A 19,940-nucleotide genomic window follows, 5' to 3' on the forward strand; every position below is an offset into this window, starting at 1 on the left:
CCGAATTAGATAGCAATAACAATTAAAGTCATTCAGAACTCTCGAACCAGCAACCATTGCCATAAAAGACAATAAACAACAATCCATGATCGGTCTAAATCCGTTGGCGTCGCTCCAGAACCGCATTCCTGTGACGTAACATCCGCGAAGGGCCGTTCGGGATAAGCTAATAAAAACGCGCGCATAAAATTTCGTGTTACGCAAACGGCGTTTGAGCTGGCACGGTTCCCAAATCGGCTACTACTCGGGTTACAGCCACAAATAGACGCACGGGGCCTCTGATTCGCGTGCAGGAGGAACGCTCGGCTAACGTTTAGCATTTTCAACAGGAAGACTCCAGGGCTGTGTTCTCGTGTCTCGACTAGCCCAAAAGTCTCGTAAGCCCCTCCGAAATGCCGAAGCCACAAGTACAAGAGGGTGAGGACCCCGATCCGACCCCATACCTGTTCGTCTCTCTCGAACAAAAGCGTATCGACCAGAGCAAGCCCTACGATGGCAAGAAGGCTTGCTGGGTTCCAGACGAAAAAGAGGGCTTCGTGCAGGGTGAAATTAAGGCCACCAAGGGTGACCTGGTGACCGTCAACCTTCCCGGAGGCGAGGTAATTAGTAATGGACTATGGTGGCGATAAATTACCAAATCGGGCTTATACTTTTTAAGTTAGTAAAAATAATTTGAAAATTAAAGAATATTTAAAAGAACAAGAAGAGGATATAATAGACATCCTGGAATAAAACTTAAATTCATATTACAACAATAAATAGTTGAATATTCAATTACTAAATTGAAATCATTATCTAATATTATTTAATTATTAATTATTATTATTTGTAAGTTTAATATATTATTAACTATTACGAGAGACAATTAAATTTTATTGATCAAAAGACTAATACAATAAAGTCCAGATTTAGTTGAATTTATTACTTCAACTATCTTAATATCAAGGAACTTTATGTAATATATATTTATATATTATTATTTGTTTAACAAATCTAGCTAAACGTATTGTGTTCACATATTTAATACATTTATCAAATGAGCAGGAGAAGACATTAAAAAAGGAACTCCTCTCACAAGTAAACCCGCCGAAATTCGAGAAAGTCGAAGACATGGCTGACTTGACGTATCTTAACGAGGCTGCCGTACTTCACAACCTTCGACAACGATACTATGCGAAACTTATATATGTAAGTAGGCGCAAGAGGCGCCTTTACCATTACTATAATACTGATCGCCATATCTTTCCCGCAGACCAAAGACTTCAAGAAGGACCTAGTAGCACAAGTCAACCCGCCTAAGTACGAAAAATGTGAGGATATGTCCAATTTGACATACCTCAACGACGCTTCGGTTTTGTATAACTTGAAGCAGAGATATTACCATAAGCTTATTTACGTAAGTCAGGAAAAAGTCAGGAGTTGCAGCGTTCGAGTTTGCATGTTTTTTCCTAGCCTTTCCAATCTCTTTACGTCATCAAATCATTGGAAAATTATCAAGTTTTAGATCCAATTAATCTTAGATTGACAGTTCAATTAGAGTCGAATATAAATATAGATTCGGAGAGATCAGAGCTCGACTGTGTTTATCGTTCTATTTTGAGCGTTATATATTTAGCTCTGATGCGATTTTCAAATATAACATGATAATTACTTTATGTCTTCAAGTTTTTATTGTAAATTCATAATTGTGAAACTTATATTATTTGATAAAGTTTTAAATAATAATTAAGAGAATATTATTAAAACTATGTTGATGATAATTTAATCATCAAAAAGGCGAATTAAAAACTAAAATGCCTTACATAATATTCAATGTCAAAATCAATATGTTACAGAATATTGCATTGACATTTAATTCAAAATAAATATTAGATTTTCCAATATTAGGCAAGTCTTCTTTCCAAATGGTGTCTACTTTTCTGTTCTCTCAATTTTCCGTACTCCTATTTCAGCGCCGTTCTTGAAACCTTGTACACAGGACAAGACGGTGGAAATGGACTCCATGGCGTCCAGGATCTCTGTTTTTTATTGTCTATAGACTAGTTTTTTTTTCAGTGTTGTATGAAAAGTGAGTTCTTACTTTCTATGAATTTAAATGAACAAGGAAATATTTAGAAGTAAGATCTACACTGTTTTTGTTTTATAGCTGGATAAAAGACATAGTGAAATGTCCATCTGGCTCTTCTATTTTCTTTTCAAGACATATTTTCTTATGATGGTTTATTTTTCAATATGTAAATTACGAACTAAAATTCTCCAATGTTATTTTTACTGTATGTAAAATATTTTTTTATATATTTAGTAAGTTGTTTTTTTCATATAGTGATAAATATTAAGGAGAATTTTATAAGTATCAGGCGACGAAACTACTGTTTCTGTGTGTATATTCGTGTGTTTTTCTGTGTTCTTATTAACGTTACGTGTCGTTCAAAATTTAAAATTATTTTTGTCATTGAATTTTCCTTCCATTTGATTTTTTTATCTACAAAACTATTTAAATAATCACAACATTGCCCCATTGTTTCTCTACTTTTAATTCAAATTTTAAAACTACAGTATGTTACTTTTTACTCTTAAATTTTGTTTCAAATTCATTGCGTTATCATCACTAAATCACTGCTTGCAACATTATCTAATATATCAAAAATCCCATGCAGACTTACTCGGGTCTCTTCTGTGTGGCCATCAACCCTTACAAGAGATTCCCCGTGTACACCTTCCGATGTGCCAAGCTTTACCGAGGCAAGCGTCGTTCGGAAGTGCCACCCCACATTTTCGCCATTTCCGACGGCGCCTACGTCAACATGTTAACCAACCACGAAAATCAATCTATGTTGATTACGTAAGTAACTCAATTATTAGTAAAAAGAAATAGATTAAAAGCAAATACGTTCAAAGTAAAAACTTTCACACTACCGATAAACATTTTCCTATTTAAAAGTAGTTTTTAGTCCTTAGACTTATTTAACGATTATTACGACGATTATCTTTAAATTAACAAAAAAATGTCTTATAAACGACAGTGGTGAGTCTGGTGCCGGAAAGACTGAGAACACGAAGAAGGTAATTGCTTACTTCGCCACCGTTGGTGCTGCGCAAAAGAAAGACCCGTCGCAGGACAAAGGAAAGGGATCCCTGGAAGACCAGGTCGTCCAAACTAACCCTGTGCTTGAAGCCTTCGGTAACGCCAAGACTGTGCGTAACGACAACTCCTCGCGTTTCGTAAGTATACCTTTAATTACACTTTATATTACACTTTTTATAGTAAAAACATATCCTCATGTTTAAAAAACAAAATATTTATTAAAGTTATTACAAAAAGTGAGAGACTAATAGCAATTATAATTAAGTATGAATCAAGAATACCAGAACATACAAGAGTCTACTAATCTTAACTCAACCATTAATTAATCTATGATTTCCTCGTGCCCAGGGTAAATTCATCCGTATTCACTTCGGCCCCTCTGGAAAACTGGCTGGTGCTGACATTGAGACCTGTAAGTAATCTTTCAAATGAATGATGAAATTCCGTTTGATTATAAACTAAATTAACTTTTTTTCTACTAGACCTGCTCGAGAAGGCTCGTGTAATTTCCCAGCAAGCCCTTGAGCGTTCTTACCACATCTTCTACCAGATGATGTCTGGTTCCGTAAGCGGTCTTAAAGGTACGAAACATTGTTTCCATTGGTTAATAATGATTTTTTAGGAAAATAGACTACTTAGAAACTATTGAACGGATTGAAGATACTTATTAATTAAGGAATAACTAGTCATGTTAACTAAAATTATGAGCCACTTGAAGAAGTTTGACTTATGACGCCACTTATGACTGAAATTAAACAACGAAAACCTTAACATTATCAATAAGTATACTTTAAAGTGATTAAAACAATAGAAAATAATTTTTGAATTTAATAAGTAATTAAATATATTTTTTAAACTCGTATTTACTGAAAATTTAAAATAATTAAATTAAATCGATTATAAGTGTAAATATGTTTTTATATAACATGACTGAATATAGATTAATTTATTCAATTATTACACAAAATTACTAATTGCACAACACACAGAAACCTAGAACTGATAATTTAAAATAGATATTAACTTTACTTCCACTATTTAGACATGTGTCTGCTGTCAAACGACATACATGATTATTACATCGTATCGCAAGGAAAAACTACAATCCCAAACGTAGATGATGGCGAGGAATGTCTGTTGACCGATGTAAGTTAGCCTTCCTAGAGCTGAAGGCGTTGACAGGGTTCCTAAAGTTGTTTCCGTCTGATCACTTCGCCGCATACAACCGGCTAGTGATCGAGTAATCTCGCCCAAGAACTGTAACGAGATGTTTTAGAATAGTTTTGTTTATCCGTATCAAAGCATGAAACTGTCCCCTTAGCTTAAATGCACCAAATACCACACGTGACTGTTATTGGTGTCGTTTTATAGCCATCTGCTATTTGTCTAACAACGTCATGGACTACAACATCGTATCGCAAGGAAAGACCGTCATCCCTGGTGTTGACGACGGTGAAGAAATGAAACTTACTGACGTGAGTCCAGAATAAGACTACTGGCTCGTGTGTTTCATATTCTATCTTCTTGTCTCTTGTGTTTCTTTCCGCTTGCTTTGCTTAAGACTGATTAAAATTCAGTCAACGCATGTGTATGTCAGATAATTTGATCTTTACAGAGTTAACGATGCTAAGCAACCGCATCTCGGACTATCCCCTTATAAGTCAGGGGAAGACTCGGATACCTGGTGTCAACGACGTTGAACAATTCGATCTGACGGTCGTAAGTTGTAAGCCTACGCAAGGAGCGTGCGTCTTGAATCAGTTATTCGAAGTCCACAAAGTTTGACCAAATTCTGACAAAATTTCTGACATGCATATTGCATGCTCGCTCCCTGCAAAAGGTCCAGTGAGCGTTTTGCACAGGTTTTAAATCACAAAAGGCTATTTATTCCCTAGCACAGGCACCCCCCCAACACACAACAATAATTAGGTATTTTCACAGACACGACACAGACAGCGTAGGTTTCAGGATAGGTTCGACATAGGTACTTGTATGACAGTAAGGTATTTGTAATAATAATAAATGAAGTATCCTTGTTTAACCAACAGACATGTGTATGTTGTCCAACGACATATACGATTACTATAACGTCTCCCAGGGTAAGATTACTATCCCCAACGTTGATGACGGTGAAGAATGTCTTCTGACAGACGTAAGTCTAAAGGGTATTTATGAGATAATGCGAGTGACCCTGTAAAGAAGCGGAAAATGAGATGAAAATCTCAATAGTCTGCAAATTGCAGATTACCACTTTTATTTTTACAACGTAGTTTAATATCCAAGGAACTGGATTTAGTCTGGATACAACCCTGATATATCATATATGTTTATTATATTAGTTTAGATATAGTTCAACCCTAGTTTCAATATTGTACAATATGCCTATTCCGAACTCGACCCAAAAAGCCTTAATTTTGCTAAATATGCCTTAATGCTACTTTCTTTTACTAACCTTTTTATATATAACTAGTGGTAAGAAAATTGCAATATTTGATTTATGCGCACCTTTTAACTATTTTTTGATTAATAATAAATAATATATTATACATATAAGAGTATTAATTTTCAAATTCATTGTTATTTATATCAACATATTAATCGTCCAAATTCTTTTGAAAGTTTCATTAAACAATATCGTTATTTCAACAATATTAATATGCGTTATTATTATAGCAAGCCTTCGACATTCTTGGTTTTACCCAAGAAGAGAAGGACAATGTATACAAGATCACCGCCGCTGTCATGCACATGGGTTGTATGAAGTTCAAGCAGAGGGGTCGTGAGGAACAGGCTGAAGCTGATGGCACTGAGGCAAGTATCATTAACAGCCTATATTTATATAATAAATGTAAATAAAAGTACTCGCATTAGTTTCTATAAATCTTCAAATTTAATTAATTTACTCAAATAGAACCAAAAACGAAATAACACTTTCCTTTTTACTCTTTTCAGGACGGTGACAAGGTTGCCAAGCTCCTCGGTGTTGACTGCGCTGACTTGTACAAGAACTTGCTGAAGCCCCGCATCAAGGTCGGAAACGAATTCGTGACCCAGGGTCGTAACAAGGACCAAGTCACCAACTCCGTCGGTGCTCTTTGTAAGGGCATGTTCGATCGTCTCTTCAAGTGGCTCGTCAAGAAGTGTAATGAAACCCTAGACACCAAGCAGAAGAGACAGCACTTCATCGGTGTACTGGATATTGCTGGTTTCGAAATCTTCGACGTGAGTATCAAAATAAACTTATATAACCTGATTAAATATTTTTGATCAATACAGGTGGTAGAGCTTTGTGCAAGCTCGTCTGACTAGGACCACCCACTCATCAGATATTCTACCACAATACACCAGCACTTGTTATTTTTGTGTCCGGTTTGAAGGATGAGTGAGCCAGTATAACTAGAGGCACAAGGGACATAACATTACTTAGTTCCCAAGGTTGGTGGCGCATTGGTGATGTAAGCGATGGTTAACATTTCTACCAATGCCAATGTCTATGGGCGTTGGTGACCACTTACCATCATGTGGCCCATATGCTCGTCCGCCTTCCTATTCTATAAAAAAAACAGTCAAATTCGGTTTTTTAACTTGTAATTGAATTTAAATTCAAGTACATATTATATATAACATATAAATTACAACATTATGGATGAAATGTTTACATATTTGATTTATTACTATACATATGTTTTTTATAGCTATAAGAAGTAAGCAGATTAGGTAAAAGGTGAAATGGTAAAGAAAGAATAAAAAGTTTTTTCTTTGATATTAATGCAATTTACTCCCTTAGTTCAATGGGTTCGAACAACTTTGTATTAACTTCACAAATGAAAAACTACAACAATTCTTCAACCATCACATGTTTGTGTTGGAACAAGAAGAGTACACCAAGGAGGGAATTCATTGGGAATTCATTGACTTTGGAATGGACTTACTGGCCTGCATTGACCTTATCGAAAAGGTACACTGGGTGAAAAAAACCCAAGGACAGCAAAGAACTTTTGGTGTTATCAATGTTTGGTTTAGCTATCGTCGTACCCTGCTACTAATCGATTTTATAGTTTAGCAATCTAACTCTTGTCCTTTTCTTATCTGGGATTCGTATTGTTTTAAAAGTACAACGGTTTCGAGCAACTCTGCATTAACTTCACAAACGAGAAGCTCCAGCAATTCTTTAACCATCACATGTTCGTACTCGAACAAGAGGAGTACAAGAAAGAGGGCATCAACTGGACCTTCATCGATTTCGGAATGGACTTGCTAGCTTGTATCGATTTGATCGAGAAGGTAATTGTCCATCGGATCGTTTTGCTCGTCGTCGCCAGAACATCTACAGACGGGATTTAGTTTGGCACGATAGCCAAGTCTATGGGGATAGACGCGGCACGTAATTGCACACCCAGGTCTTGTTTAGGGAAAAATATCTGCGGAATGAGATCCGTAGCCGTATTTTGTTTACGTTCCTAATTAATGTATATAACCCCTAGCTTTAACGTTTTCATTAATTATCTCCCTGCAGTTCAACGGTTTTGAACAACTCTGCATTAATTTCACCAACGAGAAACTTCAGCAGTTCTTTAACCATCATATGTTCGTGTTGGAACAAGAAGAATACCAACGCGAAGGCATCGAATGGACTTTCATTGATTTTGGCATGGACCTCCAAAATTGCATTGACCTAATTGAAAAGGTAGATGGCGGAAACGCAACCAAGAAAGCTTGCAACTCGCCATTGTCCTCGAGAAAAGTCGTCAAAATTACATATTATTGGCATGAATAATATTTCGAAATTATATAATCGGCCTTAAAGTACGCTTTTCTCGACGGACCAGCCAATGTAATTGACGTTTTGTGTGACCTACCGTGTGTTTTACTCTATCTATCTATATAAACCAACTTATACATAACGACACGCACCCACACTACGACTTATATTCAAACCAGTATATAGATTGTTAACTTTTCTTTCGATATTTTTTACATGTTTCCACGGCAGATGAACGGGTTTAATCAGCTCTGTATTAACTTTACCAACGAAAAATTGCAACAGTATTTTAATCATTTCATGTTCGTCCTAGAACAAGAGGAATACGAAAGAGAAGGGATCATATGGGAGTTTATTGATTTTGGTATGGACCTCCAACCGACCATTAATTTAATAGAAAAGGTATTGAGATGTAAATTGTATAGCTTGAGGCGTAGGGTCGCGTTTAGAAAAAGCTTCAGGCTGGTATAATTAAGGCCAACGCCTTCATCGCCTGCAAATGCAAGAAAATTGCTGGCTGTATCCCTTTCCACACGCGGTATCTATTAAAATAAATAGAAGCTTGATAAACACACGCCAAAAATCGAAACGGCTAATTCATTTGCTATATTATAGATTACTCTAAAAATTGCACTAAGTCATCGCGATCTAAGTAAATGTAAAAATCGAACAGTTGACAGAAAGCACACTAGTTAATATATGTAGAGCAAAATATATTATATTAAAGATAATAATATTAAGCAGATTTGTGGTTCGATTGTTTTTTTTTGCTATTAAATCATAATCAAAGTTCTGATAATAGGATAATTAACACGCTAAGTACAAGAATAACGTAAAATATAGCACGAAACACAGACATACAATATTCTTTTTGCATGTTGCTTTCATTTTAACGCATAACAATTTAGTTATAAGTACTCCTTATATTAAATTATTATATTTTCTCTTATATACATTTATTCACATAAATACACGAATATAAAAAGCATACAGCTTAAATTTTTTACTTAGTTTTTTTAAAGCACAATTCAAATTCCATAAATACATTTACCAGCAGATCTTAAATAATCGATCTGTCGCTCAGCTAAAGGCTTTCGTGTTTTAATCTGATTGGTTCGATTTCAGCCCATGGGTATCCTCTCAATTCTTGAGGAAGAGTCTATGTTCCCGAAAGCTACCGACCAGACTTTCGTTGAGAAGTTGAACAACAACCACTTGGGTAAATCTGCTCCTTACCTGAAGCCTAAGCCCCCCAAGCCTGGTTGCCAAGCCGCTCACTTCGCTATTGGTCACTACGCCGGTAATGTAAGTATTTTCAGGTCCAAAACATAAACCTACAATAACTAAGCTACGCTTTTATAAGCAATATGATAGTAATATAATTTTTTTTCATAAAAAAGGTCGGTTACAACATCACTGGCTGGCTTGAAAAGAACAAGGACCCTCTTAACGACACTGTCGTTGACCAATTCAAGAAGGGTGCCAACAAACTGTTGGTGGAAATTTTCGCTGACCATCCTGGCCAGTCTGGTGATGCTGGAGCTGGTGGTGGTGGCGGCAAGGGTATGTATTATTTCATCTGTTTATCCTTAAGACAAATATCTTTATTTAAACCAAATATGACTTTTCATTTAGAAAATTATAAACTTAATCATCTAGTTTGATTTATTCATCGATTGTATTAAAATACAGCATATCTTTATGATTGTGTCAAGAATATCCTGTGTGAGGATATTATAATCTTCAAATGACTGCTGTAAACATGTACATTACACTATGAGAAAGGAAATTAAATAAATATATAAGGTAATATAAAGGATTTGTGCATATCGTACTCTGATATTTAATGTAGAAATTGCCTTAATAATTGGTTTAACTAACAACCTGTTGAGATTTCTTGCTGGTTTAAATTTATACAATGTTTCTATTGAGGAGCACAATCGTGACATCAATAAGCACCAATATTTTCCTTTTCACAAATATATTTCACGTAAAATAGGCGCTGGGGGCAAGCGTGCTAAGGGTTCTGCTTTCCAGACCGTGTCATCACTTTACAGGGTAAAATGACACAATGTCAAAAAATTTGCTTCTGTGTCACGTCGCTTACTGTATACGTCTATCCACATGCACAGGGTTGACGCTTTTGTTATTATTAAATGTAATATAAACGTGCAAAAGTATCAACCCTATATGCTTTACTATAAATAAATCGTTATGCACGTCAACATATGTTTTACAGCACTCGTTTCAATAGCCCGCAGGTGTATCGTCGACGATATCTATTTTCTCCTTTGTAATTGTGGTCGTCCTTGCATTAATTTTTGCTTGTTAATGTACATCCATAGGAGGTCGCGGTAAGAAGGGAGGTGGTTTTGCTACTGTCTCATCTGCCTACAGGGTACAAACAAAATTATAATTCTTTGGATTATTTGATACTTATAAATCATCTTAATTTAGTGTAGATATACTTCCTAAATCTGCACTTGGTTAAGCTATTTCTAAAAATGAAATAGTTTATAAAACCTCAATTTCTGATACATGGGGTGATCTTCCTCTTTACATTCATTAAAATAATAATTATCATAATAAGATCGTTTTCACAAAAATCATTATAGACACACATTATACTTAAGTGTGTCGAAAAAATCAATTATGACCAAAACGCAAACCGTTGAGGAAACCACTACTTTCCTGCTCAATATAACTAAGCTTTATGTTTGTCAAAGTATTTTGTATTAACCCTAGTTTTGTGTGTTTCTTCTATGTTCGTTTTGTCATTCAATACTTCAATGTTTCATTAAATGTGTGTTTTATGTTAAAAAAAAAACATTTTACTTAATACCTATTTTGTGTTATTATATTAATTCACTTTATTTTGAAAAGAGATCGAGATTTTGTGTGTTGCTAAATAATACTTTAACGAAATTTCACCATCTAACCGTATCATTATTATGCACAGGAACAACTTAACAATCTGATGACAACGCTGAGGTCCACTCAACCTCACTTCGTGCGTTGTATCATTCCCAATGAATTGAAACAGGCTGGTGAGTATTGAATAATTTTATGAGTATTCTAGCAAAAATATACACCCAGACATCATTTTGTAGCCAAAAATATTAATCGCCACTTTAAATCTGTTGCATATTAAATTATTGAGTTATAAACTTGGAATTTTATAGCACATAGCGACGCCTACATACTCACTCAACACCTACGAAAATGTGTGGGTGCTAAGTGACGAAAATATATTTAGAAGTTCTGGCATTCTGAGGCGAACAAACTAAATTCCCAAAACTTCGTCATGTCTGGATGACCTAAAATAAAATCTCCAGCTACTATTTATTTATAGAAGATTTATTATTTATATTATTGATTGTTTACGTATTCAAAATACAAATTCTCTTAAGTATTACAAAGGGTAGCTACAATTATTATATGCAATCTAATTTTTTTTAAAAATAATTACGTGGAAATCTTCTTTACCCTAATGTCTCCGCACACCAGGTCTCATCGACTCTCACCTTGTGATGCACCAGCTCACCTGTAACGGTGTGCTTGAAGGCATCCGTATTTGCCGTAAAGGTTTCCCCAACAGGATGGTCTACCCAGACTTCAAGCTCCGGTAAGAAAATGAAATCCTTTTTAATAAAATTGAATTTGTTTAAAAATGAAAAAGGTCATAAATAATATTCTTACTTTATTTGTATGCACTAGGATCATGAATATTTTGATTAAGTGGATTATTTTCGTTGGCAGCCTAAACAAATTCTTATAGCTCTAGAACATTCGTAAAACTGGAACAGTTTTATTCTTGTCCTATAGAAGCTGACTCTTACTGACGTCATAGGAAGCACGTTAGTTATGAGTAACATGTTCTAAAATTATTTTAATGCATCAACTTTTCAAATCTATACACGTGACACTTGAGTCTTTGGTTGTATCGCGTCAAACTTTTTAATGGTTTACTAAACTTTATTATTTAACAAAAACAGTTACATGATTCTTGCACCCGCCGCTATGTCTGCTGAAAAAGATCCAAAAGAGGCAGCTAGGAAGTGTCTTGAAGCAGTTCAGCTTGACCCTGAAAGTTATCGTATAGGTCACACAAAGGCAAGGCTATATTAGGTTCATCCGTAGATGAGTGTTCCTATAATTACAAAATGTACATAAAGTACATCTCGCAGTATTTTTTTTCCCCCACCTTTCATAATAATCGACATTGTTTAGCACTTAGAAACTGTAGAAGACGACGATACTTAGAGTTAATGTATCGGTTACATGAAACTACGAAATCATGTTGACTTTTTTAGATATATAAGGTAGTTGTAAGGTTTATCATATGCGATGGAGCATTAATGATAACTGTTTTGTTTGACATTCCCTCATTGTTTGCCATATATTTAAAAATGTAGCTACAAGATCCTGGCCCCTCAAGCTGCGGAAAAAGAAACTGACCCTAAGAAAATCGCCCAAGTCATCTTAGAAGCTACGGGCTTGGATGTCGAGTCCTACCGTCTGGGTCATACCAAGGCATGTTTAATGTAACAGTAGATTGCAGTTAGTCATGCGATTCAAAAATACCTGGCTGATCGCAGGACTTTTAAATGCTTCAAATCATAGTATAACCTTTAGGAACTGGTTTTGTTGTATCCATCAACCCTTACAGAGTAAGGGGTGCTTTTTCCTTAGAGCCCAAGATACATAGGCTCGTGTTTGTTTGCCCTTGCCATATCCTTAGACATAGCAAAGCGTTATTATCTTTTTTGTGTGCTTTTCGAACGCAGATACAAAATTCTGTGCCCGAACCTGATCAAAGAGCCAATTACAGCAGAAAAAGCCACAGAAAAAATTCTTGAACATACCGGCTTGGATTCTGAGTCTTTCAGGCTCGGAAAGACAAAGGTAGAGCTATGTGCATGGCTTTAGTCATCTCTGTAATTTTTTGCTTACCCTACTTTTAATATTTGGTTATTTTATTATAAAATTTAATTCATAAGTTTTTACAGGAAATTATTATGATACTTGTTTTACAAGTGTCGTACTAACGTGTTGCCATACATTATAATAACATTCTGTAATGCTGTTAATATAATTATTTTCTATTTCTAATAACATTCGATTATTTCTTATGCAATCTTTCAAATTTTTTTTAATCAAGTCACTTAGTTGACTCGTCGTAATACTTTTTTGGGGTGTATAGGTATTCTTCCGCGCTGGTGTTCTGGGTCAGATGGAAGAATTGCGTGACGACAGGCTGTCTAAGATCGTATCTTGGCTCCAGGCCTACATCCGTGGTTACCTGTCCCGTAAGGACTTCAAGAAGTTGCAGGAACAGAGGTATAATATCGAAATTAAGCTAAAATTACATGTCTAAGAATAGTTAAAAACGCGCCCGATACAATTTTATTTCTTCTTTTATAGATTGGCTCTCCAAGTTGTCCAACGCAACTTGCGCAAGTACTTGCAGCTCCGCACCTGGCCATGGTGGAAACTGTGGCAGAGGGTCAAGCCCCTCCTCAACGTCACCCGCATCGAGGATGAGATCGCGGTACGTTTTCACCTGTTTCGCGATGATTGAACACTATGACCTATTAAATATTCCAGCACTTATAACGCATGATTCAAGTGAATATAAATAGATTCGACCGCGCCCACCTGGCGGTTACGTGACACCACCGCACCTGCCGCGTCCATTTCTGGATTTATCCCCACTCCAGCAGCTACGCGCTTTTTCCTTACACAATGTAATGCGTGCGGGGGCGATAACACGCCTGCTGGAAAACTCCAGTGCGACTTAGTTGCGGAGTGGTCGGCGGCGCGCGCACCCACCCTTCCTTAACTTTCGAACGAACCGAAATATAGCATTCCTAGTTTAATTTGATGGTGTGATATAAATTCACGATGGCGACGAATTTTATGTCAACGTGGGATGGTATGGATAAAAGTGAGGTGATTTTACAGAAACTGGAGGAGAAGGCTCAAAAAGCCCAGGAGGCGTTTGAGAAGGAAGAAAAACTCCGCAAGGAGGTTGAGGCCCTCAACTCTAAACTGCTTGAGGAGAAGCAAGCCCTACTTGCTTCCCTCGAGGGAGAAAAGGGTTCTCTCTCTGAAACCCAGGAGCGTGCCAACAAACTCCAGGCACAGAAGGCTGATCTCGAGGGTCAACTTAGGGTAAATTTAAAAAGTTTTATTTAAAATAATATATATTAACTAAGGTTAGTTACATTAACAAATATTTTTAAGGATTAAAATAGTAATATTAATTATATTTTATAAAACTCAGATGAGTTTTAGCTATTTAAGTATTTAAATATTACTTGGATAAATTTGTTTAGTATATAAATTTGTTGCAATATATAATTTAATTCTGAAAACATTTAATATTATAATCTAAAAATATGTATAAAAATCAAGATTTATTTGGTGAGGTACATGGCGAAATTACTCATATCGTGTAATTTAATGTGTTTCTCTCAGTACTTTAAATAAACACAAGTTTGTTTATACCAGATACTTTAAGATGTTTAAAAATAAATTGAACGCCTACAAATTGCACGATTTTATTGCAAACCATAATAATAAATAATACGATTACTGACTTACTGATAGACAGAAAACATGCACGATACAGACAATGTAGTTAAATTAACATTAACCATTTTATTAGTGTGGCTCATTGTTTTAAATTTATTCTAGGACACGCAAGACCGTCTCACCCAGGAAGAGGATGCCCGCAACCAACTATTCCAAGCCAAGAAGAAGTTGGAGCAGGAAATCTCTGGTTTAAAGAAAGATGTAGAAGACCTCGAATTAAACGTCCAGAAGGCTGAACAGGATAAGGCTACCAAGGACCACCAAATCCGCAACTTAAACGATGAAATCGCCCACCAGGACGAGCTCATTAACAAACTCAACAAGGAAAAGAAACTTCAAGGAGAATCTAACCAGAAGACCTCTGAGGAGCTGCAAGCCGCTGAGGACAAGGTTAACCACCTCAACAAGGTCAAGCAGAAGCTCGAGCAGACCCTTGATGAGCTCGAAGACTCATTGGAGCGTGAAAAGAAACTGCGCGGTGATGTTGAAAAGCAGAGGAGGAAGGTTGAAGGCGACCTTAAACTTACCCAGGAAGCCGTCTCCGACCTCGAACGCAACAAAAAGGAACTCGAACAAACCATTCAGCGCAAGGACAAGGAAATCTCTTCTCTCACTGCCAAGCTCGAAGACGAACAATCTTTGGTCAGCAAGGTCCAGAAACAGATCAAAGAACTGCAAGCCCGCATCGAGGAACTGGAAGAGGAAGTCGAATCCGAACGCCAGGCCCGTGCTAAGGCTGAGAAGCAGCGCGCTGATCTTGCTCGTGAACTCGAAGAGCTGGGTGAACGTCTTGAGGAAGCCGGTGGTGCCACCTCTGCTCAAATTGAACTTAACAAGAAGCGTGAGGCTGAGCTCAGCAAACTCCGTCGTGACTTGGAAGAAGCTAACATTCAGCACGAGTCCACCCTCGCTAACCTCCGCAAGAAGCACAACGATGCCGTTGCGGAAATGGGTGAGCAACTCGACCAGCTCAACAAGCTTAAGGCTAAGTAAGTACATTTTAATTATATTTTTAAATTTTTTACTATCTAAATTTATAACTTATCTTTATTTAAACTTAAACTAAAGATCTATTAAAGTGGATATAAATTGAATAAAAAGGATCTGTCTGTGGATTAAGGAAATATTGTCTATAATATCGGCGTTTGTAAGCACAAGCAGAAATGCTTTTTCTGAAATACATATTTATCGCATTGCTACAAACTCAGGGCTGAACATGACCGTGCATCTTGCTACAACGAGCTTAACAACACACGTGCGGCCATTGACCAAGTTGCAAGGGAAAAGGTAACATGTCATCCATAAAGGCATGTGTACCGCCTGGGGTGAAATTGCATGATATGTCCTCTCCCGGTAGACAATCAACTGAACACAACAAATGTCATCGTATTCACAGATAAACATGTATAATTTAAAACACCGATTCGCCGGGGCAGTTATCCTGTCAGCGATATGGTATCTAACGGGATAACACTAATGAGTATTATGTTATATTTTATCTACCCAGGGCTGAGAAAGAGCGCTCTCAATACTTTAGCGAAGTCAATGACCTTCGCGCCGGTCTCGACCACTTGTCCAACGAAAAGGTACACAATGATGAAAAGATAAACGTGTTGGCATCAGCAATTACAGGACGCTTCGCCGCTTTGTATAAAAGGAGCAAAAATAGATTTAACAAAAACAACACATGACTCACCTGTACAAACAGATTCAAAATAATAACGACTAACAATTAAAATCCCGTTTGAAAAATAATGCTGAATGCTTTAAAAAAAGTGTGACTCTACTAATGTATTTTAACAATACAAGGACAAGAAAATGCATGAAAATAACATTACGCAAAATAAAGAAAATTTTTTTTTTTTCTTTTCTTGTTGTATATTTAATTGATAGAGACGGCCAATTACGACTTGGTAAATGTTGTTCTTAAAATAACTTACTTATATTATTTTTAATAATAACCTAAATATGATTTTTTTTATAAAATATTAATTTAGTATTAAAAACACCTTTTTAAAAACCTTTATATTATAAAAAGGCTGTAACTATTTTTTGCATTATTTTAAACTTAAAATCTTTCTTAGGCTGCTCAAGAAAAGATCGTCAAGCAACTTCAACACCAGCTCAACGAGGTTCAAAGCAAGGCTGATGAATCCAACCGCACCCTCAATGACCTGGATGCCGCTAAGAAGAAGTTGTCCATTGAGAACTCCGACCTGCTCCGCCAGTTGGAGGAGGCTGAGTCCCAGGTGTCGCAGCTCTCCAAGATTAAGGTGTCTCTCACCACTCAGCTGGAAGACACCAAGAGGCTCGCCGACGAAGAGGCCAGGGTCAGTATAAATTTAAATGTTTATTAATGTATACTAAGACTTGATTTGCATAGGTTTTATACTTACTTTTTTCAACAGGAACGCGCTACTTTGCTTGGCAAATTCCGCAACCTCGAACACGACTTGGACAACATCCGCGAGCAAGTGGAAGAGGAAGCCGAAGGCAAGGCTGACTTACAGCGTCAACTGTCGAAGGCTAACGCTGAAGCTCAACTCTGGCGCTCCAAGTACGAGTCCGAGGGTGTTGCCCGCTCCGAGGAACTCGAGGAAGCCAAGCGCAAGCTCCAAGCTCGTCTTGCCGAAGCCGAAGAAACCATCGAATCTCTCAACCAGAAGGTTGTTGCTCTCGAAAAGACCAAGCAGCGCCTTGCCACCGAAGTCGAGGACTTGCAACTCGAGGTTGACCGTGCCACCGCCATCGCTAACGCTGCTGAGAAGAAGCAAAAGGCCTTTGATAAGATCATCGGTGAATGGAAGCTCAAGGTTGATGACCTTGCTGCCGAACTTGATGCCAGCCAAAAGGAATGCCGTAACTACTCTACCGAATTATTCCGCCTTAAGGGTGCCTACGAGGAAGGTCAGGAACAACTCGAGGCCGTGCGCCGTGAAAACAAGAACCTCGCCGATGAAGTCAAGGATCTGCTTGATCAGATTGGCGAAGGTGGCCGCAACATCCACGAAATCGAGAAGGCCAGGAAGCGTCTTGAAGCTGAAAAAGACGAACTCCAGGCCGCTCTCGAGGAAGCCGAAGCAGCTCTTGAGCAGGAAGAAAACAAGGTTCTGCGTGCTCAACTCGAGCTGTCTCAGGTTAGACAGGAAATTGACAGGAGGATCCAGGAGAAGGAAGAGGAATTCGAGAATACCCGCAAGAACCACCAACGTGCCTTGGACTCTATGCAAGCTTCCCTTGAAGCAGAAGCTAAGGGCAAGGCTGAGGCCCTGCGCATGAAGAAGAAGTTGGAGGCTGACATCAATGAACTCGAGATCGCCCTCGACCACGCTAACAAGGCTAACGCTGAAGCCCAGAAGAACATTAAACGTTACCAGGCACAGATCAAGGACCTCCAAACTGCCTTGGAAGAAGAACAGCGTGCTCGTGATGATGCCCGCGAACAGCTTGGAATCTCAGAGCGTCGTGCTAACGCCCTCCAAAATGAGCTCGAGGAATCTCGTACGCTCCTTGAACAAGCCGACCGTGCTCGTCGTCAAGCTGAACAAGAACTTGGTGATGCCCACGAACAGCTCAACGAACTTTCTGCTCAAAGCGCTTCCCTCTCTGCTGCTAAGAGGAAACTCGAGTCTGAGCTCCAAACCCTGCACTCTGACCTTGACGAACTCCTTAACGAGGCTAAGAACTCCGAGGAGAAGGCAAAGAAAGCCATGGTTGATGCAGCCAGGCTTGCCGACGAACTCCGTGCTGAGCAAGAACACGCCCAGACCCAGGAGAAGCTTCGCAAGGCACTTGAACAGCAGATCAAGGAATTGCAAGTCAGACTTGATGAAGCTGAAGCTAACGCACTCAAGGGAGGCAAGAAGGCCATCCAGAAACTTGAACAAAGAGTAAGGGAGCTTGAAAACGAGCTTGATGGTGAACAGAGGAGGCACGCTGATGCACAGAAGAACCTGCGCAAGGCTGAAAGACGCATCAAGGAATTGACCTTCCAGGCCGAAGAAGACCGCAAGAACCATGAACGCATGCAGGATCTGGTCGACAAACTGCAGCAGAAGATCAAGACCTACAAGAGGCAGATCGAAGAAGCCGAAGAGATCGCCGCCCTTAACTTGGCTAAGTTCCGTAAGGCACAGCAAGAATTGGAAGAAGCCGAAGAAAGGGCAGACCTTGCCGAGCAAGCTATCAGCAAATTCCGTGGCAAGGGACGCGCGGGATCAGCTGCGAGAGGAGTTAGTCCAGCGGTAAGTTGTTCTTCTTAACATATTTATAGAATGACATCGCATTGCATTCGTAGGTTAGGTGCAAATATATCTTCAATAATCAGTAATTTAAAATAAGTAGCGATTATAAAACTTTTTTTATTTAAAGATAAGTTAGAAACAATTTCTGAAATGTTTTATTTTAATTTTGAGTTTTTGATTGAGACGAAGAGTCTACTAAATGGTCATATTTTATTTATTCAGGCGTCCGTTAAAGGGCGTCCATAGATCACCACTGGATCACATGTAAGTTGTGTTGCCCCCGATCAGAAACACAACAACGGCACAATGTACAGTGTCGTTTTGTAGAATATCATAGAACCCTCTGTGTTTGTCCTGAAACTAGTTACATAAATGAAATTTAAGCATGATTCGATATCAAAAGTAATTCAATAGGTCTTTAAGAGAAAACGTATTGCGAAGCCGCATGTATCCCGCACGTTGTCAACAAATTGCTAACTGCGAAACAGTTTATTAGTTATCTTATTTTATTCCAGCCCCAACGTACGCGCCCCGCCTTTGACGGTTTCGGCACCTTCCCACCAAGGTTCGACCTGGCGCCCGAAAACGATTTCTAAACGTTCCACTACAGAAATTAACAAACGGACTATACCGATGTTTCGTTATACCAACATTTTTATACAATAGCAATTATAAGACAGCGTGAACCAAAAAGAGCTGTACCAAAAATGTTACGCCCAAAAATTAAACTCTAGTAATATTAATGTTTTTACGAAAGGTTATTTTGTATCTTGTTGATATTTATTTATAATTATTTATAACCGTGAAGTATGTATTGCTCAAGGCGGAGGATGGGTGGGCGTGCACCCGCACTTAAGAGACACGACTTCCAACCTTTTTACGGAATCGCACGCGCATCCATCGCTCGCCTTTTTTGACATCCAATAAAGCGATATCGTTGTCATAAAATATTAACAAATGTATTTTTATTTTTTCCCTTTATTCTCATATAGATTATAAGAAATACGTTCATAATTTCAATAACTACTCACTTTAAAAAGTAAAATTCTAATCTGTAAATGAAAACGTACTTAATATTATTTATGCATTAACAACTTGAAAAAAGCAGTAGAAGGTTTCGAATGCTTTATAAACAAATGATTATCACTTTTTTATATAAAACAGCATACCTTTTAATTTTTTTTTTTGGAAGTAAATTTCAAAGAAATCTTTTATATCAAGATATTATAATATGAAATTAGAAACTCAAATG

General features: G+C 37.6%; 1 protein-coding gene and 1 long non-coding RNA gene across 26 annotated transcripts; one reads left to right on the top strand and one right to left on the bottom strand.

The window, feature by feature from the left end:
- Nucleotides 1-289: 289 nt before the first annotated feature.
- Nucleotides 290-19,646, top strand: LOC126773763 (myosin heavy chain, muscle). 25 transcript variants are annotated; one of them, XM_050494904.1, is made up of 25 exons: nucleotides 290-599; nucleotides 1,253-1,396; nucleotides 2,658-2,842; nucleotides 3,024-3,222; nucleotides 3,434-3,497; nucleotides 3,568-3,666; nucleotides 4,128-4,231; nucleotides 5,759-5,896; nucleotides 6,038-6,307; nucleotides 7,199-7,369; nucleotides 8,973-9,152; nucleotides 9,248-9,410; nucleotides 9,847-9,905; nucleotides 10,807-10,894; nucleotides 11,355-11,472; nucleotides 11,843-11,960; nucleotides 13,051-13,187; nucleotides 13,272-13,398; nucleotides 13,812-14,021; nucleotides 14,547-15,433; nucleotides 15,952-16,030; nucleotides 16,529-16,774; nucleotides 16,853-18,688; nucleotides 18,911-18,952; nucleotides 19,204-19,646. In XM_050494904.1, exons 1-24 carry the CDS (start codon nucleotides 393-395, stop codon nucleotides 18,932-18,934), a joined length of 5,853 nt encoding a protein of 1,950 aa, XP_050350861.1. In that variant the 5' UTR covers nucleotides 290-392; the 3' UTR covers nucleotides 18,935-18,952; nucleotides 19,204-19,646. The 25 variants fall into 25 exon arrangements, with proteins under 25 accessions (XP_050350861.1, XP_050350842.1, XP_050350862.1 ...); XM_050494885.1 differs by lacking the exons at nucleotides 7,199-7,369; nucleotides 18,911-18,952 and adding an exon at nucleotides 6,873-7,043; XM_050494905.1 differs by lacking the exons at nucleotides 7,199-7,369; nucleotides 11,843-11,960; nucleotides 15,952-16,030; nucleotides 18,911-18,952 and adding exons at nucleotides 6,873-7,043; nucleotides 12,263-12,380; nucleotides 15,653-15,731.
- Nucleotides 15,262-15,754, bottom strand: LOC126773878 (uncharacterized). Its single transcript, XR_007669776.1, has 2 exons — nucleotides 15,508-15,754; nucleotides 15,262-15,472 (listed from the first exon to the last, which is right to left on the bottom strand). It is a non-coding gene; the product is annotated as an uncharacterized LOC126773878 (long non-coding RNA).
- Nucleotides 19,647-19,940: the final 294 nt, after the last annotated feature.

This window comes from Nymphalis io, chromosome 15 (genome assembly GCF_905147045.1).
Source record: "Nymphalis io chromosome 15, ilAglIoxx1.1, whole genome shotgun sequence".
Taxonomy (NCBI): Eukaryota; Metazoa; Arthropoda; class Insecta; order Lepidoptera; family Nymphalidae; genus Nymphalis; species Nymphalis io.

What these genes read in the sequence shown, in the direction of transcription:
- LOC126773763 (XM_050494885.1), top strand. Translation starts at nt 393, where the DNA reads ATGCCGAAGCCACAAGTACAAGAGGGTGAGGACCCCGATCCGACCCCA. An exon ending in CTGGTTTCGAAATCTTCGAC is followed by an intron (nt 6,308 to 6,872) that starts GTGAGTATCAAA and finishes TTACTCCCTTAG; the next exon opens with TTCAATGGGTTCGAACAACT. An exon ending in CAATGAATTGAAACAGGCTG is followed by an intron (nt 10,895 to 11,354) that starts GTGAGTATTGAA and finishes TCCGCACACCAG; the next exon opens with GTCTCATCGACTCTCACCTT.